Here is a 23,624-nt window from a genome sequence, read left to right on the forward strand (position 1 = left end):
TCCAAGAAAAGTAAGTTGCACATTGACTTTCGTAATAAAACCATCAAAATGTTTATCTTGTGACATGTTAAAATGTATTGTAAGAGTAGCACAATTAGTGAAGCGTCCTGACGTTAGCAAACAGACGTGGCCTAGTGATGTCAGTTACATTAGCCACAATAAGCTACATCACACTTTACACCAGACTTTGTAGGGCTGCATAGCAGCAAGTGTATTGAATTGAGTAAGGGTGTATTGTATTGCTTATGACTTAAGCTTGTTTCTAAGTGGAGAATTGTGTTATTTCTTCTTTCAAAAGTTACACCGTCTTACTATAAGTTAACTATGTTCTTAACATAGTTTTATCTTTCTCATTCTCTTGCTTCTTGACCCATTGAGGTTTAACTTGACCCGTTTAATTACTTCTCTGGTTCATGTTATAGCTAAAATTACACTTTTTTTTTAAACATCTCTGTGAAATAAGAAACTAATAAGAAAAAACTGTTTTCATCAAGGACGTATGCTAAACTCTAGTGATAAGGACAGCGAAATTAGCAAGCAAACATCCTTGGAGAAAAAAAACACCTTCAGCGGGAGAGAAAAAAGGAGGCCACCTTGAAAAGAAGTACACTACAGTGGCTCATACATACATCAAATTATCTCATACAAGATTAGAGGCATGGTAGGAAAAGTTAAATCCACTCTAAAAAGTAATTGGCAACTTGTGAGAAGACATTTGGTACTATCTGACATGGGATCATCGCTGCATCTGTTGTGTGGGCTCAGTGTGATGACCCACCTTATGCTCTAAATATGTTGGACTTTAAGCTAACTGCAGCTTTGTACTGGCTCCAAGTCACAGAAGAAGAAACAGTTCATCTTTGAGGATCAATTAACAAATGATTAAACCGTTTATGGCGGGATTTATTTGTAAGACACACCTGAGGATTTGAATCTACATGTGCTCAGAATCAGAAACAGCTGGATGCTTTGCCTCCTTTTCATTACTTGAGGGCCAATACTGGTCCCTCATTATCACGTTTGTTATAAATACTGTATGTTATGTAGAGTGCAAGGTTTCTTTTGTTGTGTTGACAGCTGTGATTGATGACTTGTTGTTCTACATGGAACCATGTGTGTGTGTTGTGAGGGGGTGTGGGGAACATATTGAACAGGTGCAGCCACACACACAGAAACACCCTCTGTGTGAGGGTATGTAGGGGGGCAACAGATTACAAAACTCACGGTTCGGATCGTATCACAGTTTTGAGTCACGGATCGGAAGCAAATATGACTTTTAGAGATGCCCCGATCATGTTTTATTTGCCGCAGATACCGATTGCCGATGTTCAATGAGCCATATCGGCCGATATAGATCGTTTTTGTTGTTGTTTTTAAAATTGTTTTTAAATTTAAATGTCATCCTTGTACTTTGTTATAGTCATCCATAGTGGTTGTTTGCATAAATACACTCAGTTCAAATGGTTAGTAAATAAAAGATAGTATTTTTATTGATAATAAAATCTTGGCAGTAGTCGATCTAATGATGCTTCGAGCTAGTTTTCGGAAGTCAGCTCATAATTCCCTCTCTATTATCTATTTTATAGTGCTGTGAAAAAATCTCCGTCAAACATGTGGATTTGTTCAAGTTTCCCGCCTGTTAAACTACATTTACAAGATTACATTTGAACATGATAACGTTAGAATTCACCCATTACTCATTCATTTTTACTGAATACAGCATATAACGCACCATAATGTAACTCAATGGAACCTCAGTACAATAGCTGCTCCGGTGCTGCCGACATTAACTGGCTCTCCTCCTGCTGATTTCAGCACGGATTTGTTGTTCACAATGTAGCATCATCAGGGATCGGCGATTAGAAAGCATTAATGCTGATCTCCTGATCGCATATTTTTTTACTGAATATCATCCGATTTCATTCTATGATGGTTAAACTGTGTAATTAATCTGCGGTTCACATGTGCGGGCCATGAGGGGGGGGGGTCCGTACGGATCATGGATCACTTACGGTCCGTTACACCACTAAGAATGTGTGTATGGTGGTGGTGGTGGTGGTGGAGGGGGTGCCTGGGTGCAGAGAGGCCCTGGGACAGGAGTGTAGTAGTGAACGATGTGGGGGGGGGGGGGTTGCATGGCTCAGGTTACCCTGACAGGAGGGAGCAAGTAGTGAGGGAATGGGATGTTTGGTGCGGGGGTGCCAGGCCCAAAAAAAGCCACCAATGTCTTCCACACGTGGGGGCGGGAAGGTCTCAGCTGTGGCAGGGCCCCTGAGCGCTGTCCTTCACATTATAACCTGCTTACGTCTGGACATCCAGCATGGGCAGAGGGGTAAGTTCTCTACATTTATATATATAAAAAAAAAAAAAAACAACTTACAGAAATAGTTTGTTTTATTATTACTTTGCTTCCCGTTGTAACCGGAATAGATGAACATGACTCAGTCTGTGTTCCTACTGTGACTTATATACAGCAACAGCATATGGCGTGGACATGCATCATGGAAAACTACTGAGATTTCTAAACGCATCTGCGGTGCTGGATTTCTCACAATGCTGCTGCTTTTTTTTTTTCTTTAAAGACAGTAACATCTCAGGATGATAGCTTTTCTCCTCAATAAGTTTTGTTCCCGGCTTGCTGTTTATTTGGGTAATTACGTAATTTTGTTTTTATTCTCTCCATCAGGCCCATTCCATTTAGCTTTATGGGAGGACAGGCTGGTAATCTCTCTCACACACAGTGGGGGGAAATTGCTATGCCAGACACATTTCAGGCACTCCACCGGCTCTGTGCTCCCTCTTTGGCTCTTTTTGATTACTTTTTCACTATGTCACTCGCTCGCACTTCTCCCCTCAGTCTCTCCGTGTATCCCCCCATCGCTGACACGCACACGTGCTGCTAAGAGGAGACTGACAGCAGCAGATGATTTCCATGATGCACCATTCTTCCAACTGTTCATGACACACACACACATTCTCTCGCTCGCACAAATGAGGAACTCCCACTATGTGAACCAATATTTTCCCCTCCACATTCAGTGAATGGTTTGCCAATAGTGCCAGGAGATTGAAATGAACCAAGTCCATTGTGCTCACACTGATAGCTTGTAATACGTGGCTATGAATGTAAATGGGTATAGGCACAATGTGGCTACAAGCATGTGGCTTATTTCCTGTGGAGGTTTGGGATGATAGCCTATGGGCCCGATGTACGGTAATCTCTCTCTTTTTACCCCCCCCAGTGTGGTGCCGAGAATGGAGGGAAGAGGAAGAAGGACAAGGACTTGGATGAGCTGAAGAAGGAGGTGTCCTTGGTAAGAAAAACAAGCTGTCACTGCTCCAACCCACACTCACTCTGCACAGTGATTGATTCCCTCGCCGCTGCTCCCAAACGAGCCCCAAATTGGGTTACGCCAAAGACACCCGGTTATTTAACAAGGCTTTAAATGAAAACAGTGGCCCGTAAACAAAAAGGCAATCCAACCTGCTTAGTGTAGTCAGTTGTAGATGAGTTCTAAGCCAGCCTGTCCTCCCCTATCTGCTCTACCACCCTCTGGCTCCTCGTCTTTGTACTTTGAAAGATGCTGAATAATTTGTGGGCCACCAGCAGCGTAGTGCAGAGTTTTTGTCTTGTGCAGAGCTGCATCTCTTTGAGGTGCTGTCAAAACGCAGCCAAGCGATGCCCATGAAAACTGGGGTACATTTTGCCGCACGCGCCGTCTCTGATAAAGCTTGTCAATTATCAAGTTGGCCCGTGCCTGATTAAAAGAAAAAAAGCATGCTGTCAACACTTAAGAGTACTTTGGGGATTAAGTGTTGTGTTTTGCTTCCATCATGTACTTCTTCAGTTAGTGATTTCCCACGTTTTCCCACCAGAATTCCCAGACAATGGCTGATCAATATTGGGTGTATTGGCATATAAATTAAGCCTAACTAGCAAACTGTTCTGTGGGGCATGGCGTTGATTGTGGCCAAATCACTTGCAGCCACATTTCATTGTGGTCCTCTGAGTTTTATACTGTTGGTGAAGAAATTGATGGATTTCTCCCCGCCTTATGGTTGAGTGAAGAAAGTAGCCCTTCAATCCGTGAAGCTGACACCATCCTGACAGCTGGGAGCTGGAATTTTTTTTTTTGTACCAAGCTCCATTTTAGCTACAGTGGAAATATCTTGAGGTGACATTTGGCAAGTTGACAGGAATAATAATAATACAAACATGCCACCAAACAACGAAATGAACCCAGAAACATACATTACTGAACTCCTTTCTTCAATATTGTGAAAAGTGTTTTACAGTTTTCAAGGGGTCACATTTTTTACTACGGGAGAACAGACAGTTTGCTCACCTCTAGTTCAGCCCTACTTGGAGATGCAGTGGGAGTGGACATCACTGTTTGACCTCTTTGATCTGACATGGGGAATGAATCATATATATATAAACCCCCCTGGATCCATGTCAGAAACAGAGAATAAAGTATTTTTTCAGTAAGATGCATCAGTGCTACGCCCTCACGATCTCTTTGACCCCGGTCGGTTATTAAAATTCCCTTTACAGCTGCAGCCACTCTGCCTCAGTTCACATAGTGGAATGTATTGCTGTAAAGTAATATGTAGTTTCCCCATTTATGATGTCAAAGACTATTTCACTTAGAAATCATTTTACTGGCCAATTAACATTACACTGATTTTGTTTACTGTGTCTGCTCCCCCGAAGCACAAATAAAAAAGGAACATTTTATCCCTGCAGGACGACCATAAAATATCTCTGGATGATCTGGGAAAACGCTATGGAGTGGACCTCACACGGGTAACGGCACACAGTCTCATTTACACATGCACACTTGCACACACGACAAAGAGTTGCTGTAATACCCCCCGCAGAGACGTAATCTCTGCCTGCCTGTACCGGTAAGCAACATCCAAACTGAGACTAAACATTACTTTGGTCAAGTTAGATCCACCGCAGCATCCCCAGCTCACCTTGAGCCTCATTCATCTTTAATCCCTCAATCACACACACACACATACACACACAAACTTTGACGCAACAACTCCTACAATCCCATACACAGACAGATACGTTTTTTATGCTGTAAACACATTTGCTCCTTACCTTAAGTTTGACATTGCAGGTGAAGTGAAACTGATTTTATCGTTTTGAGATTAGTATTTGAAAAAAAAAAAAAAAAAATAGAAGCTGGGGGGCTTTTAAAAATATCACAAGCTGTATAAATGTCAAAAACCTGCTCAAGCTTGAAAGATTTGTGTGTTTTTCCAGTATAATTTATAGTAATTCAGGTACTTACATGGATTTTCTTTAATTTAGAACTTGACGCTATTAAGCATAAAATCATGAAACATTTTTCCAATAAAGTTCCATCCAACAGTTTTACGGCCTCGAACCCTTGATGAGTAGAGTCACCCAGTTTATTATACTTGTGGTGTTAAATAGGCCGGGCAGGAATACTTGATGTTCTGCAACTGCAGCAGTAAAATTGCTTTTTAAGCCGCGGCGAAAATGGGGTCATTGTGTTGTAATAAGATTCCCAGAGAATGCAGAAAAGACATTCATTCCTAAAAATTGCTCTCCCTCAGGGCCTCACCAACGCCAGAGCTTTGGAGATTCTGGCCAGGGACGGTCCAAACGCCCTGACCCCTCCCCCCACCACCCCCGAGTGGGTCAAGTTCTGCCGTCAGCTGTTCGGCGGCTTCTCCGTCCTGCTCTGGATCGGTGCCATCCTCTGTTTCCTGGCCTACACCATCCAGGTGGCCACAGAGGACGAGGCGCCCAATGACAATGTGAGAAACTGCTTGTAAAACATGCACGCACATGTACGAGCACGCACCTTACATATTAATCACACACAGGGAGAGATGCAGGTACACAAAGACAGCTACAGATATGATACAGGTAAATGAAGACAGACTGGTCAAACACATACAATTCCACCTGTGTGCACCTATTTATCTGTATTTTCTTTTTTTTCCAACATATTTTTATTATTTTCAGAACAGAAGGCTCACAGCAATGTTATGTTCAACAGTTATTCTATACAGTCAGACCACCCCACCCTCCCCCAAAACCAATAAATAAAAATAAATGAATTATAAAAATGGGTGAAAAGGGACATTTTACATAAAATAACAGTGGTTAAACTGACCGTAAAAATAAATATATATATATATACACATACATACCTACATATACATACACATATACCTACATACCCATACATAAAAATAAATACATAAAAAAAAAAAAAAAAAAAAGAAAAAAAAGAAGACAATAAAAATAGCAGATAGTATCTCATAGAGTAAAGTATATTGTCCTCAGACTCTCATGAATGGTAAACGGTGATCCTAGAAATATATTTTATGTTTTACGTGGCACTAGGCATAATTTGCTTCCACCCTGAAGGGTATTGGCCTTTCAACAGAGTGTGTTTGAGCTCTGATGGTATATAGTCCAGGACAGGGTTCCAGATCTTAATAAATGAGCCCTCAACACCCCTAAGGACTGCACTCATCCTTTCATGTGGCAGTACGTTGAAGATCTCCCTTACCAGAAAGTTACTGTGGGTGGAGTGTCTTTCACCCATTTTAGCAGGATGCATTTACGAGCAAGGAGTAGAAGTTTGTCCAGCAATTTGTAATGATTTCTCGAGAGAGAGAAACTACTTTAGAGGGCAAACCCAGTAAAAATAACCCTGGATCCTTTCTTATTGTAGTCTTAAAGATCCCGCTCAGTTCTCGGGCTACGTGATTCCAGTATCTAGCAATCCGATTGCACCCCCAAAAGTAATGGTAATGGGACCCAAGGTCTGTGTTACACTTACCGCAAATGGGAGAGATGGTTCGAGATATTTTGTGGAGGGTAACAGGGGCTATATGGAGCCTATGTAATATTTTATATTGAATCTCCGCAAGCCTGTTGCAAGTGAAGGTTGATTGCACCAGGTGCACTGCCTCCCGCCAGTCTTCCTCATTGTAGTCATTACCCAGGTCACCCTCCCATTTGCGTGATAATTTGGTCGTGTCATATTTATCCTGAGAGTAAAGTACAGAATAGAAACGGGATATTCCGTGCTTAAAACCCTTCTGCTCACGGATAAACTTTTCTGCCTCCATTATCACATTATTAATAATAATATATTTTCAAAGGATGCATCAATGTGACTTTTTCAGTCCCGAAACTGATACAGATACCTTGGCTTTGGGTATCGGCCGATACCAAGTACCGATCCGATACCAGTGTTTGATTAATAAGCTGTATGCCTCACTGTGAGGAAGTGACTGGGATAATTCATTTCTGTGTGCAACATCAGGCCTGACTTAAACGTTACTTTACTAACTTTGTAAAACAAAATATAACAAATATATACATACATATAAAAGGAACAGAATTGTTCTTTATTATTCAAATAATAAATCGTACACCAGAAACTTGGAAAAAAATCTTCAAAATCAACAGGAATTATTTACATTAATTACAATTCAAGCGTAAACCTTTTTAATGCAGCAACAAATTGGTCAAAACAGGAATTGAAATTCCAGTATATAATGTATATAGTATATAAACATAGAATTGAATTGAATACACATTGTCACTTATTCCTTTTCCAGCTATTTGAGTCAGTATCGGCCTGATATCCGATCTGGTATCGGCGCATCCCTAATGTTTTCAACATCACAAATATACATCCCAATGTGGTAAATATATGCAAAATTATTGAATCCATGTTTAAAAGCAATGCCCTGTGTTTTAATGTTCTGCGTTACATCAAACAAAACTCTTCACACGTGCAAAACAAATCCCTTTTTATCCATCCTTTTATTGAGGCTCCGAATCAAGTTACTGATTCAAGTGACTGAAGTCGACCATTGTGAGTTTCAGGGTTGTGAGTTTGGCTCAGAGGAGCCCACTTCTCTGACTGGTTGGCTTATCTTGATTAATCTTTCCATATTGTCATTTAGAGTGTAGATCAGTTTCTCCAAAGCTATCTCCTGCTGAAGTAACATCTTTAGAAACCCAAAATTGAAGGATCTCTCTTGCTGCATGTGTATTCTAATTAGTTAATTTGACTGCACTGTCCACCTAAGCTGCCTGCTAATATCCAGTGAAGGGGTGAGAACTCCCCTGTGCACATGTACCAATTTCTGGATTACATTTAATAGACTGAGGAGAGTTTCAGCCCAGCGTGCCTCTCAATAAGGGTGAATAATGCAGCCTGTGTAATATTGTCTTCTGAGAGAGATGAATCTTCTAAGTTAAACACATCTTAAATGACTCATTTGTTTTAATTAGACCTTCTGTGGAGTCATTAATTTGGACAGAATTTTGTCAAATGATAACTCAATATGATCATCCAAGATAATATCATAATTCCACTGAAAATCAAGAGATGGTAATATCAAGTTATTTCAAACTCATACACATATAAAGATACACATTTTGAAGACACTCTTACATACTTATACATATACATGCTCTAACCTAAAGGGTAACTTCTGCTTTGTTGTATTGCAGTACATAAAGTGTAGCTTGGTGTTTTCTAAAAGATTTTCAATGTCATGGTTGGATATTTAGATGATTTTGTTGCGGATGTGATGCGAGATTACAGAACAAGACTTCTCCTTAAGGGAGACGCACAATAACAAACAGACCACATCAAGCGAAGTGTAAGAAACAGGTTTTATTCCTCTGTAGGATTCTTTCCATAATGTTGTCAGACACTAATAATAACAATTTGAGCCTATCAGTAGCAAAAACAAGCACTTTTAGTGGAAGTACACTGACGGTGAAGAATTGCCCGAGTGATTACATTGCAGCCTGTTTAGCGTCTGCCATCTGCAGTGTTCTCGCTCAATACTACAATTTCAAAGATTATTGTCCCTATTAGTCACTTAAACACAAAAACGTGGGAAAACAAGTTTGAAAAATACCAAAGTTACCCTTTAAACTAGGACTGTCAATCAATGAAAATATTGAATCGCAATTAATCATGTGATTGTCCATAGTTAATCGCAATTAATTGCACATTTTTATCTATTCAAAATGTACCTTAAAGGGGGTCAAGGATTGGATACTCTTTATCAACATGGAAGTGGACAAATATGCTGTTTTATGCAAATGCATGTATATATTTATTATTTGTAGTCAATTAACAACGCAAAACAATGACAAATATTGTCAAAACCCTCACAGGTACTGCATTTAGTATAAAAAAATATGCTCAAATCATAACATGCAAACTGCAGCCCAACAGGCAACAACAGCTGTCAGTGTGTCAGTGTGCTGACTTGACTATGACTTGCCCCAAACTGCATGTGATTCTCATAAAGTGGGCATGTCTGTAAAGGGGAGACTCGTGGGTACCCATAGAACCCATTTTCATTCACATATCTTGAGGTCAGAGGTCAAGAGACCCCTTTTCCTCGCCAAACTTTACCGCAAGTTTGGAGCGTTATTTAGCCTCCTTCTCGACAAGCTAGTATGAGGTGGTTGGTACCAATGGATTCCTTAGGTTTTTGTAGATTCATATGATGCCAGTATCTTTACTCTAGCTTTAAAACTGAGCCCGCTATGATCTAAAAATAAAAAATGGTTGCGTTAATGCGTTAAAGATATAATGCGTTATCGCGTTAATTTTGACAGCCCTAATGAAAACCAAACCGTAACTTTAATCTTAACCTTAAAGGTTAAGAGTTCAGAATGTGTAAGAATACTTTGGTGGATTTTGGTGGATTTTCCTTACCTTCTTTTTCTTGTGGGGAGATCTTTTAATACAACCTTTACTTTAGCAGGACGGCCTCTTGAGATCTAAATCTCCTTCCCGAGAGTCCTTGCCAAAATGGCAACGCAATTAGGTCACATGAACCGACACAGAGCCATCGTTCACTGAAGAAAATAGAGTAGAGCCAGACGGGGAAAAAGGAACTTAAAAATGTAAGGGCATTAAAATAGAAAAGGAAGAAAATAACCCTACTTAAAAACACATTATTACACACCCTGACCCCCCCCCATCCCTCTTCAGAGAGTGTGACGTAAAACCAACCGCTGACACAGGCATCGGCCCTGGCATTAACAAGGATAAATACAGAGACCTCCCGCTGTTCAAATGGAGCCAAGCAGCCATCCATACTGCACTTTACTGCTCTGAATCATTACGCAATCATCATTCAGCGCTCATCCAAACCCCAGACAGCTTTAAACCCTTGCATAATATACTGTACAGTAACATACAGTAGATAGACACGCACATGAACACGTGATAACCTTAATCTCCCCTGTTTAATCTCCACATTCAGTGCAGAGTATGTACAGCTGGATGCTCTGCTACTTCAAAAGCCCCGACTGCCTGCAGATTTGGCACTTTGAGCCTTTGCATAATGTACAAGCAGTTATTTAAGATGAAAATCCACCCTAACAGGACTACACACGTCGCTGTTGAACTTAATTTTACACATTATTTTGATGGATTTATTGAGCTCATTGTCTTCTTTGGTTTGAAAAAAACGTTTTAGCATCCCCAGGCTTCTGAAAGTGCTAGTGAATTTGCACAATTTATACTGCCATATTTTAAAATTCATGTTTGCAATCTGGAAATGAAGAATTGATTCTTTAAATCCTTTAAACTCTAGTCGATTCAATTGTGTCACCTGCGTGGACAAATGTTGCCCCTACAGTTCTACACAGCTGGTGAACATGAACAAGTGTTTCACGAAGCGAGAAGAGGCAAAAGAGCAGAGCTTTAAATCTTCAAAAAAACACGTGTAGACAAAACCAGGAGATGCAAACTGAACGCTGAATTGGAGGCAAACATTGTAAACACTGACAAAACAGACTGTTGTCGCTGTCAAATGAAAACAGCACCTTCCAAAAGGGAAACTTTTCAAGGTTTTAAGGATTCCATTTTCCAGGAGTCCAGGACATACAGTACAGTACACCAGCTGGCAGATGCTTTCATCCAAAGTGCCTGGCTGTCTTGTTTGCATCAGTGCGAGCTGAAACTGGTAAAATTGAAAATATTCACAGAAAAAGTAAACACCAGAATAAATTTTCCCTGCTTTCACACAACCACGAGTCTACAGCTCGGCTCAGAACGTATCTCTCGGTGGCCTCGCAGATCAGAGTCTCCAGTTTTCTGGGTTTGGGTAGACAGATGTTCACTTGGACTTACATTGAACGAACCGTCCAAGATGACAAGAATAGTACACAAGAATTCAGCTCTAGGGCTGCTTCACTTTTAAATCTTCCACTAAGACTGAGAGCTTCCCCAGGTTTTCTCGCTCTCAGCTCCTCTCTTGCACTTTGCATTTAAGGTTTTGCTGTTTTAAAACCGTTTCCAGGTTTTGCAAATCCCCTTTTCCTACGCTTAAACATGCCTTACATGAACCAAACTAAGTCGATAGCAATGACACCGACTCCTCCTGTGGCTTGGGTTTGCTTCCCCATTTGCAGTTGTATCTGGGCGTGGTGCTGGCAGCCGTGGTCATCATCACCGGCTGTTTCTCCTACTCCCAAGAGGCCAAGAGCTCCCGAATCATGGACTCCTTCAAGAAAATGGTGCCACAGGTAAGTTGACGCGTTTGGTGTTTGGTGTAGTCTCACAGCTTTCTGAATCAATAAGCCGTCCCTCAAGTAGGGCTTACACACTCACTTGAGTGGAAACCTAATAAGCTTGCACAAAGGAAGAATAAATGTTTGAGCCAACTTCGGATTGTGAGTGTGTTTGTATAAAAACTCCCCTCCCGTTATCCACCTCTAGCACTTCGATTGCCTAATTCTTTAATCTATTTAGGCTCCTTTTCACCCCCTCCTTGTCTCCTTTTCCACTACCTGTCTTTTCTCTCTCTCTTTTCCCTTTTCCTCTCTCTATCTCTCCCTTTCACATACCTCTACACCCTCTGGCTCCACTATTTTTTTTTTTATCGCTCTTCTTCCTCTGACTAAATCCTCTCTCTGTTCCCAAACTCTCTCTTTCTCTCTCTCTCTCTATCTCCTCCTCACTAACCCGCTCCCTTCTCGCCTTTCTCTCTTCCTTTTTCTCCATGCCAGCAAGCGTTGGTGATCCGGGAGGGGGAGAAGATGCAGATCAATGCTGAGCTTGTGGTGCAGGGAGATCTGGTGGAGATCAAAGGGGGAGACCGCACCCCAGCTGACCTTCGAGTGATCTCCTCCAGCGGGTGCAAGGTAGGGGAGGGGTGCATGGGCTCAGCCCCGGGGAGCCTGGGGGTCTCAGTGGGATTACAGTTGCTCAGCTGACTTTGGTCTTGCTACTCTACTCTTTCTTTCAATACTTTCATTTGAATCAATTTAGCATTTTCAAGTCAGTGTGATGACATGCGAACATTTGCTAATTAGCACAAAAACAAAGTACAGCTGAGGCTGATGGGAATGTCATTGGACTCAACAAAGTTATTAGGATTATAATCCTCTGGGGACTTTGAATATCCTTGCCAAATTTCATGGCAATCCACCCAACACTTGCTGAGATATTTCACTCCAAACCCAAAACGTCAACCTCAAGGTGGCTTTTCTTGCTGCCAACAAGCAACATTTTAGTCAGACACACATACACACATTAAATACATTGCAGAACTGTTGTATAACGTCTTATGACATGCATTTACATCACCTTGAAAACACATTACAGTTTTTCTCGATTGTTTACACACATTTTCTGAAAGCATGCCTCATACTCTCAGAACTCTACACACAAATCAAAAAACACACACACAATGGGCAAAACCCCTCAATTCTCCTGCAAAATGAAACTTTACATTCAAAACAATGTTATTTCTTCTCAAAATGGTATTTTGTTTTCAAATGACACACACAAACCATCATATGAATAGACATTTATAAGAACCAGTTGAACACTGATGTGCTCAATGTAAAACACTATGATGAATGGAAAACACTTCTTCTCCATTCATCATAATGACTTAGGCCTTTTTTTTTGTTTAGTGTTACACTTACTACAGACAGTACATACATAAGTGTGTTGTAAAATATTTTAGAATATTGTTTTTATACTCAGAACACACAAATACACGGTAACAAATATATTTTATTTTCCCCACAAAAACAATGTACACAGTGTACATCCCAACCAACACAAAGTTGCACATACAGTGGTCTACATACAAAACAACAGAAGAATTTACTGTATACAGTTACAGTAAAAAAAACGAAAAAAAACTATGCTGCATCCTCTCTTCTGTTTCGGTCTGGCCACAGCACCTCATCCACATCACAAGCAATGTTTTCCCTGGCCAAGCAGCGGGGGAAATATCGCTTAGCATGTCGAATCCAGCCATGAAAAGCATCAACTGATTGCTAATTGTAACACTGTGTGACAGGTGTTTGCCCATGTGATGAGTCAGTGTGCATAGTAGGGCAATTGACTTTAGAATTTTGAATGACAGTGTGTTCCTTGTGAAAACGAGATTTTCTTCATGAAAATTGTGCCAAATGCAGAGAATTGTGTGTAGTGTTTTGAAAAAAGTGTGTTTTAGAACTGCAATTTGAGTGTAAAGCAGGAATTGTGCTTGTAGTTTAGCAGAATTGGTTCAGGGGGTTGGTGCATGAGTTACATGTTGTGGTCATTGTGTGTCAAGTACCAGTATTTGTGTGTAAACAATTGAGAAAAACTGTAATTTTGTGCAATATGAGTGTGGTTTCCCTTCAGACCACCACATATTCACCCAACGCGATTTTTGTAGTTGTCTACTTTTGATTTGGGATTTAAAGGTGCAATGTGTAAGATTTGTCCACACGCTCCAAACAAATTGGGGGCAGCATTTCACTTCTACTACTGGGTCCTTATGATCTAAATTTACAGTCATCAATTATTAAAAAAAAAAAGCCAACTACTAACTAACAACTGGGCAAGAATACACAAAATTCAACCAAACTGCTGAAACACTGAGAGCCGGTCAAAATAACACTGCTTTCTTATAATCTTCACATGTGGCGTCGGCCTATAGTTTACGTTAGCCATCTTTCTGTTTACTGTGGCACTAACCGGGTGCTGTACGGTCCACTTTGATAGTTTGTTTATTGGATTAAATCCAAAGTGGAAGAGACGATAAAACAACTTGTAATTTCCTTTCGTCCTCCCCGCGAAGGGGTCTGTTGGGGCCCTGCTGACGGGTACGAAACGAAAACACAAGTTTTTCTTGTTTCTGATACATTATTAGTGGATTAGTGGATTCAATCTAATAATAAACAAATCAAAACGTACACGAAGCCTGTGCAGCTCCACTTCTTCATCCTCTCATGTTGGACTGAGGGCAGACTGGATGCTATACAGAATTCGCTTCATACTTAGAATTTGTTTTTTCTTTTTGTATTTATTGATGCTGTAGTCTTCAAAATGTCACCCTTTTAGCTTGACTTTATCCCACTGGATTTTGTTTAGACTAATAAGACTGTGGTAATCAATTGTATTAATTTTTTCACCTGTAGCGAAACGTTTGAAAAATCACTTAAACCAGAAAACGGTTATGTGCTGCTGCTCTCATTTCCACCTGCTCACTCTCTGCCAGTCTCTCTGGGTAACACCGTTCTCTCCTCCTTTCTCCCCTATCCCTGTGAAGGTGGACAACTCATCTCTGACGGGAGAATCGGAGCCTCAGACTCGCTCCCCAGAGTTCACACACGACAATCCTCTGGAGACCCGCAACATCTGTTTCTTTTCCACCAACTGTGTTGAAGGTCAGTAGGCCACATCTGGCCAAGATTGTCTCTTATCGCCTCTAAAAGTCTTTTTTGTAGCCATCTGGAGATCAACAGAGTTTTTGCCGTACCGCTCAACCATGTTGGTGCATTCATTAGAACAGCCGTCCCTCCATCCTACACCCCGTGTGTAGTTATTGAATTTGGAATGCATTATGATTATTAATGAGTGTTTCCATCTGAGATTCAACCAATGGAGATTTAAATCGGTATTTCAGTTGCCATCAATCATCAAACGGGGATGCAGGAAGCATCTCAATGGGATTTTCATATTAGAATCTGGAACTTCATCAATCTCTACATCTAAATTCTAATGTAGGTTGAGTTTAAAGTTTGTCTCCAGAGTACAGTACATTCATTTTGGGAAAAAAAAAATGTTTTAAGTCTAATAATACTTAGAATATATGGCCATCATTTGTCAACCAATGATTTAGCTGAGGTTCAAAGTTCATTCTTCACCCTTGGAACAGTGTCAGAAAACAATCCCACCACAGGATCCCTTTGGTAGCTGTTCAGAAGCTTTCAATCATATCACATGATCTTTATCACTAGATGGAGTTTGCCCAGCCGTCAAGGGATTATAGAAATTGAAATGTCAGTTTTTTTTCTGAACACTTTAACAACTTCTTGTCTGTGTTGACTTAATATCTGAGATGCAGAATTTAATTGCGTCCTATCTCTAAATAAACATAATACCAACATTTGATATAGATAACTTTAGTGTATACGCCAGATTTATTAAAAAAAAATCAATACCTGAATCAGTAATGAAAACTTTATGTAGAGAGCTATATTTAGTCTGCTGTTTTATATTCTTTTACTCAATTTTGCTCCCTCTGTGTGGGTTGTGTTAAAGGATATAAAAGCACCATCTTTTCTCTGTAGTGATAGCAGATAGTTCTAGTTTTATGTTTCCATGTTTTTAGATATCTTTTGCTGAGATTTCTGCTTCCTCCCTAATACAATGAAGATGAATTACATTTTGTTTGTGGTGCTCACAGCAGTAGAAAAGAAAAAAAATCAGTAGCAGCATTCTCTTTCCAGAAACAATGCCCCCCTGTTTCTATGTTTAATCCAGATCTCTTTCTTGCTTTCTACGGAGAAAATAGTCCCTGTAAAAACTGCTGAGGCCTGTGGATCACATTATTTGTATTTTACGTGATTCAGGCTCTCCTCACTCACTCAATCCGGCATGTACTGAACCATCAATCACTGGCCAACAGCTGTAATTCTCCTCCATCCATCACTAGTCTTTATCCAGCCCATCGCCTTTCCTATCAGCCAGCTGCGGGCTGGACATTTGTTTAAAGAGCTCTCCTCAACAAAATAAAATAGACACCATTTGAAAAAATCTGACATGTACTTGACTACCCACTGTGACAAACTGGTGGTGAAAAATAAAAATGTAAGTGTCTAACTGATGCTTCTGTCCAGAGAGAGTAACAGTGAATCACCGCTCCCTCCCAGGTACGCTCCGGGGCGTGGTGATATGCACTGGGGACCGAACGGTGATGGGTCGCATCGCCACGCTGGCGTCAGAGCTTGAAGTTCGCCGTACGCCCATCAACATAGAGATCGAACATTTCATCCACTTGATCACGGGTGTGGCTGTCTTCCTGGGCGTGAGCTTCTTCATCCTGTCAATCTGCCTGGGCTACACCTGGCTGGAGGCCGTCATCTTCCTCATCGGCATCATCGTGGCGAACGTGCCTGAGGGACTGCTGGCTACTGTCACTGTGAGTGTTGTGTGTGTGTGTGTGTGTGTGGGGGGGGGGGGGAGTGTTCCTCTTTTTCATGAGAGAGGCTCATCGTCTGAAGCCTTTTCTGATTTCCAACAAAAAAAGATCTCTTTATAAAGGAGCAGATCAAAGGAGCACTTCAGTTCACAATAAACAAGGTCACCTTGTAGCAAGGACAAGACAGAAGATGCTTCTGGGAATAGTGAGCAGAATCAAAAACTGGCAGCTGTACACAAACAATCAAAGGTTAACAATGGTTTGTGTCGCAAATGGTAATTTTTATTTACATGATTTGTTTTATTTTTCTAATTAGATTTTTACTTTGACAGTGACATTTTTCAAAATAAGCTAAAATTAGGTATAGTAATGAGACATGTAACTAATAGCAACTAACAGTTGCACTCAATTTAAAGCTGTATTCATTGTTTTTTCCACCCGATTTGACTGTTATCAGGCCATTAAATGTGAGTTATCACTGACTATGAGCATCATAGGCCCTGTTCAGACCTGGAATTAACATGCATCCTTGGTGATCGGATCAGAAGTGGACAGCTCTAAGTACAGATGTGAACGCACTCAAGACGCATTGAGGACGCATTGAGATCGGATCTTTCAGACCACATTCAGAGGTGGTCTGGGCCACATATGGCCACATTCTTTTAGCAGTGTGTACGCGAATATGTCCTGGACCACATTAAGAACCGCCTACTCTACTGATGTCCCGCTGGGATCCGTGGGTTTCTGCGCTCCTCAGGTGAATAGACAGCTCTAGAATAGAGCACTCGACTGGCTCGCGACATGGAAACAGCCTCTGTGCTCCATATTCTGTCGGCACAACTGTATTTTCTTATATATATCTTAATATATCTTATCTATAGGCTACATAATCTACAGACTATCAGATTAGGCACGCAAAGTGCATTATTATCAGACTGTCGGTGATGTGTCAGTGTTTTTGTTCTGCTGCTCTGCACAGAGCTGACACCCGCTCGCCTGCTCTCATCTCCAGCTCTGAAGCTCTGTATGCAACTGTTGCCTGGCAAAAGTGGCGGTGTCAGCAGCACGGGGGTCCCCGGGGACCGCTGGTAGACAATAGCCAGCCTAACCTTATAATTTGATGTTAATAAAAATTTACTAATATGTAGGATATTACTACAGACATTCCTGTAATCTTACGTCGAAACGTGCTGTATTAGCCATTTGTTTACATGTGTATTTGCATTTAGAGCGGGGAAGTAAGATTGGATCACAAGTGGTCACTGGAGACGCATTCTGATGCCAGGTGTGAATAGATGTATTTAAAACTGTCCAAAACTGTGATCGGATCACCCAGGACGCATGTTAATGCCAGGTCTGAACAGGGCCATAAATGTGGGTCAGTAGGTCCCTGCTACGCCTACTACATCGTAAAAGTGAAAGCAAAACTTAGAAGCAACACGTTCTAAAACTGCATGAAACGTTACATTTTGAACACAAAAAATATCTTCTTTAGGTTTAGGCAACAAAATCACTTGGTTAAGTTTAGGGGACAACATTATATTTTGGCTTAAAAAATAACTTTGTTTCAAAAGTGAAAGCGAAACCCACTATTAGGTGTGGCAGGTCCCCACTGACCCATATCTATGGGGCTCTGATGATGCACATTTAATGACCTGCTGGTTTTTGGTCATTTGGGGGCAGTAACAACCTGAAAATACAATATCTGATATACCTTTTTAAAGTTATGGTGAACATATTGGGAAACGATTGCCTATTTACACATCCTGCAGGCACGGAGCAACATCATCATTCATTTAGAGTCCTTTTTCTAGCCACCCGACAAATATACATCTAATACTCACTCTCCTTTTTGCTCTGTTTTGGTCTGCTCAAACTCTTGAAAGAAAATGTTTTTCTGGCTGCTTGATGCATGACTTTCTTCACCAGCTTGTTGCTAACTGTCTGTCTGCTGTTTGGTGCTGAGCATTTAGTGTACATTGGGTTAATGGGTTTGTTTGCTGAAAATAGCTGTCTGAGGCTGCTGGAAATGGTTTTGATGAGACTGGAGTTTGTGGGCCTGAAAAGCAAAGTAATGAGCTAAAAGAGGCTTAAAAGCTCTGCAGAACTAAGGGGGGGGGGGGGGGGCTAAATGCAGAGTTGGGTGTTAATTCTGCATGGGTTTGTCATCTTGAGCAGCAGTTTTCTCATTACATGCAGTAATTTGATCCATTGTTAACATCAAAATATTGATTATTGCAGCACTGAACGTGCCAGTTCTAGAGCCCTCATGTTGTGCCTGCTGGCTCACTGTCATGGTTTACAGGCACACCTAAATGGAACGGAGCCATCATCAATGTTATTAGTTATGCCTTTGCTTTTCCTAACACTAATTTACCCTCAGTGAATGTTAGCTTTAGCTCTAATGATACTACAGAACGCAGCGGCAGGTGATTTATTACTGAATGTTGGAGTTGCTCAAAATGTTGAAGTGAATCGAACTTTTTCTGCAACAATAAACAAAGTATGAACTGAGGTGGATGCCAGCTGGCATTTGAAATGCCATCAGTCGACATTTCACTGGTCACACAGAAATAAATTAACTCCCGGTGACTGGTTTCTTTAGTCGCGTTCGCTTTAAACACACCACGAGTTGTGTGTGGAAATGTTTGTGCTGCATTTGATGCTCTGTGAGTAATGTGGTCAGCTTGAATTAATGTGCGTTGATGTGTCTCTTGCAACATATGGAATGTGTCTATTCATTGTATTTTTCTGTCCCCGTGCACCTGCTGTTAACCAGCCAACCAGACACATGCATACAGACACATATGCACACACACTAACAGACACACTCAACGCTGTAAAGCACCTGGACCACGCGTGGTTTCACATGCACAAACACTTGAACGCACCGCTGCGTACACATGCTATCTCCCCCTTGTTGACTAACAATCATCCATCCTCGCCTCCTCTCCTCATTCCTCCCTCCCTACTCTTATTCCCTCCCTCCCTACTCTTTCTCCCCCCCCCGCCTCACCTCCCACCGTCCTCCCAGGTGTGTCTGACTCTCACTGCCAAGCGAATGGCGAAGAAGAACTGTCTGGTGAAGAACCTGGAGGCCGTAGAGACTCTCGGCTCCACCTCCACCATCTGCTCCGACAAGACGGGCACGCTGACCCAGAACCGTATGACCGTGGCCCACATGTGGTTCGACAACCAGATCCACGAGGCGGACACCACCGAGGACCAGACCGGTAAGACAGAGAGGAAGGGGGAGAGATGAAAAGAAGGGAGGAGGAGGAGTGGAAAGAGAGAGCTTTGGGGGGGGGGAAAGATGGAGAGGCTAAATAAATAAAAAGGGGAGATAGAGAGTGTGTGGGAATACAGGGGGGGAGTGTGACCACCTGCCGAAATTCATCTGTCCAATGTTCACACCGCCAGCCGACATTGCTGTTTGCACTACCGCTTGGATTAATTGAGCAGCGGTATGCAGTGTGGGCGGCACAACCATCAGCTACAAACATGTCTTTTGCCAGAGTTCCTCGGCAAGACTGCTGCTGCAGAACCAATCGGATTCCTGTCTCCTACCAACAGCTACAAACTGAGCCAAATTTCAAAGAAGCTTTTAGCAGTTACCAAAAGGTTTGGAAGTAAAAAAACAGGTGTTCTACTTTATGCATACCAATGAGTATTGAGTCAGGTGATTTGTGCAATCATACAATGAACAGCTAGCAGTGCTGACTAAAGGCTGCACAGCTGAAACAGTGCAAGTGCTTGAGCAAAAAAACACACAGTGTATTCATTTTTCACGAGTACAGACAATTTTTTTTTGCAGCTGTTGCAAGTTTTGGAGCCTTTCGCACCTCACTTTGTCAAATTCAACAACTCCAGCCGCAGTTTGCCACTGTGTACTTACTGTATGTTGCATGATGCTATTCTATTCTGTTTGCACAATAACAGTGACAGTGACCACTCTAGAGAGTCCAGGCTAAAATGAGAAATGAACGTAGCGGAGCGAAGGTCGTTTTCAGTTCAGATTGGGTGGGAGGGATGAAATTTTGATCGAAATTTCCAAACAGCTTTTATTTTTCGGGACCTTCTACTTAAAAATGAATGCCATTTTTCAGACTGGGGAATTGCAAAATCTCTTCTGTCAAGGAATAAGTGATTACTCAACTTAGCTGACCCTGATTCTGTTATTTAGCTACAATATCCAGTGCTACTCTGTGTATGGAGAGTTAAGTCAGTAGCATAAATACTGCATGAGCCCCTGCTTTAAAAAAAAAAAGTTTAACACAGCTCCCTCTGCTATTCTCTCAGGTTTGGGTTTTGACAAGAGCTCTGCTACTTGGGCAGCTCTGTCTTGCGTTGCTGGCCTGTGCAACAGAGCTGATTTCAAGGCCGGACAGGAGAGCTTCCCCATCCTGATGGTATGAACCTCCACCCTACACAGACACTACAACAGCAACCCTTTGTATTGATGATCCAGTCTCATGAATTATCCGTACTCTCTTAAGCAGTGGGTTATAACAGGTTTAGTTTAATCTAAGGACATTGTAAGCAGCACCTTTTTTAGATTTGGATCAAATAATGTATGCACATTATTCATAAAACAGGATTTTGCACACATGGTTTGCCGATAGGGGCAAGTTAACAACATGAGGACAGTGTCAGGTGAGCTGTCACTCAGAAATAAGCAGTGGTGGTATTCAGATCATTTACTTAAAGTTACTGTGAGGAACGTTTAACTGGGTATGAAACAATTCCCAATTCAATACTGATGCCTCTATATGACCTACGTAAGTAAACAAGACCATCAGACAAAATCATGCAGGTTCACCAGAAACTCCTTCAGCTCATACTCCAGCAGGGCCTCCGGCAGCGACCAGCCCGTAGTGGACAAACCCAGATCCGGGAGGCACAGGAGAACCAGAAGCAGGACTGAGCGGGACAGACTGTCAGACCCTGCTGCAGTAAAATGAGAGGTTTTCTAAAGGAACTCTGGTGCTCGGAAACACTACCGCTTTTGTCCACAGGGACCGCCAAAATCAACACAAAAATAAAAGTTCCTCATTGTAGCTTTAAGTAAAGTAGCATTATTACAATGTAAAAATACTCCATTACACTGTAAGTAAACGTTTGTAGAAATGCGAAATTGGACTTAAAGCTAGCAAAAATCTAGAGTTTTATTATATAAGCTGGTGATATGGGTTTGCATTCAACATCTTGATCTGAAAAGTAACTAATAGCTGTCATATAAATGTACATAAAAGTACAATATTTCCCTCTGAAATATAGCGGAGTATAGGTATAAAATATTTATAGCTATATAATATATTTATAATCTTTATGAAAATACAGCACTTTAATAAATGTACTTACCACTGCTGTTGGGTATATAACAACTAGTAAATAAAACAGTTGGTTTGCAGTACATCATATTTTATAAATGATCAGCAAAATGTACATTTATGGATATACTCAGGTAAAGTTTAGGTACTTTAAAATTGTATGCAAGTACAGTACGTGAGTAAATGTACTTTGCATTCTCTTCTTGGGCTAGCCAAGCCTCGCCCACATAGCACCTACAAGGAGAAAAACAACCCATAAAAATGATTCGTCAATACGACTTGACACAGATGCACTACACACATACACTGGCTTACACGCTTAGCTTCCCTCTCATACAAACACACACACAAAATAATCCAATGCACCCCTGGAAATAACTCCCTCACACTGATACACAAACACACACCGCTGGGTGGGTAAGTCAATAATATCCCAGCATTCTACCAACCGCCGTCCTCCAACCTGTGCTACATTGACCTGAAGAAATTCTCTGTGTGGCTCTCAGCGACACGGATTACAGCTTCTTGACTCCGGTGAGAGCCGACGCTGCCGCTGCAGCCCCTCTGCCCCTCGAGGTGCCCGGGCGTTCTCTCTGCATTAAGTAACAGCCATATCTCCAGACAGCACTCAAACAGAGTAGTATAGGCCCATGCAGGCTCCACTACCATTATAACAATAAGTCCATATCCGCACCCGGGAAAACAAAGAAATGGAATTTCCTTGATCTGTTTATTCATTCATGAAAAGGCACAAACAAGGACAAATCTTGCAGAGCGCGTGTCCTTGTTTCGCGGCTGTTCATGAATGAATAAACAGGACTAAAGAGAAATCTCTTGTCTTGGTTCGGCCCCTGTTGGTATAATGGCCGTCAGGTCAATCAGCTCAGCGTGGATTTTAACAAATTGGCTCCAGGAGTGGGATGAATTTTTCAGGGATCATCATGGAATTTTTTATCAAGGAGCATTTTACAGGTTATCAGAAGATCACTTTTTCCCTAAATGATTCAAGCACCACACAAGAAACTCTGTCGCCCATGTTGAAGCAGGTAAACCTGCAAAAACACAAAAACAAATATGAAGCGATGTGCATCCAAACAGGGGATAATTCAATTCTGAGCCTTGTAAAATAGGCCTCTTCACTGTCACAGTGTGTAATTTATTGTGTGGATAGACACGTGTGCAAGTAGTATACATTCAAATTTATGCACTCAGTGTCAGTATAAGGCTTCTTTCTGCACACCACTTTAAAGGTGCTAAATTCCAAATTCAGAGCATATCTAAAACCCCTTTCATACTGCCTGTTCAAGGCGGGAGTGTTTCGCCGTTATTCCGCCTCGCTGTTCTTTACGAAAGGTACGGAGGCGGACTGGGGGGATAGAGTTGTTCTGCCGCTGAGCCGGCAGCGGAGGTAGTCACAGAGCCGAGCCGATATCTGTGTCTCGCAATGCCAGCGTGCTATCTAAAATCACACACCAGCGCGGCATAATACACCGCCGTTGTTTCGTTCAGTGTGAAAAAGCAAAGCCAGCGCAACGGCGGATCTTCTTTACAGCAGTACATCGGAATCTCTGTGTGAACGGGCTTATGATTGAGGGATTGCCTCCACACGGCTCTCAACATGGCTGAGCTGTTGGCCAGCAGCTAATGGTGCTAACAGCGCGAAAAGTGCAAACAACGGCAATAATGCTGACAGAGGTAACAGTGTTAACCTGGGGGGGAACCGGAGGGTGGGTGCTACTCTTCCACAATGAAACCGTGGGTCGGGACGGCGTTATCAGCTGTAACCGCTGTATGAGTGAAGTGCAGAGCGGCGGC

The 23,624-nt window shown here is 41.6% G+C and overlaps 1 protein-coding gene across 1 annotated transcript in view; it reads left to right on the forward strand.

The window, feature by feature from the left end:
* The first annotated feature begins 2,202 nt into the window (after positions 1-2,202).
* atp1a2a (ATPase Na+/K+ transporting subunit alpha 2a) overlaps positions 2,203-23,624 on the forward strand; it is a 50,218-nt gene continuing 28,796 nt past the window's right edge. The window contains exons 1-10 of the mRNA XM_037788085.1: positions 2,203-2,332; positions 3,243-3,314; positions 4,748-4,807; positions 5,596-5,799; positions 11,462-11,575; positions 12,059-12,193; positions 14,605-14,722; positions 16,211-16,479; positions 19,514-19,712; positions 20,779-20,888. Coding sequence (XP_037644013.1) covers positions 2,321-2,332; positions 3,243-3,314; positions 4,748-4,807; positions 5,596-5,799; positions 11,462-11,575; positions 12,059-12,193; positions 14,605-14,722; positions 16,211-16,479; positions 19,514-19,712; positions 20,779-20,888 — 1,293 coding nt within the window. The 5' untranslated portion in view covers positions 2,203-2,320. The remainder of the gene's footprint in view (positions 2,333-3,242; positions 3,315-4,747; positions 4,808-5,595; positions 5,800-11,461; positions 11,576-12,058; positions 12,194-14,604; positions 14,723-16,210; positions 16,480-19,513; positions 19,713-20,778; positions 20,889-23,624) is intronic.

This window comes from Sebastes umbrosus, chromosome 12 (genome assembly GCF_015220745.1).
Source record: "Sebastes umbrosus isolate fSebUmb1 chromosome 12, fSebUmb1.pri, whole genome shotgun sequence".
Lineage (NCBI taxonomy): Eukaryota > Metazoa > Chordata > Actinopteri > Perciformes > Sebastidae > Sebastes > Sebastes umbrosus.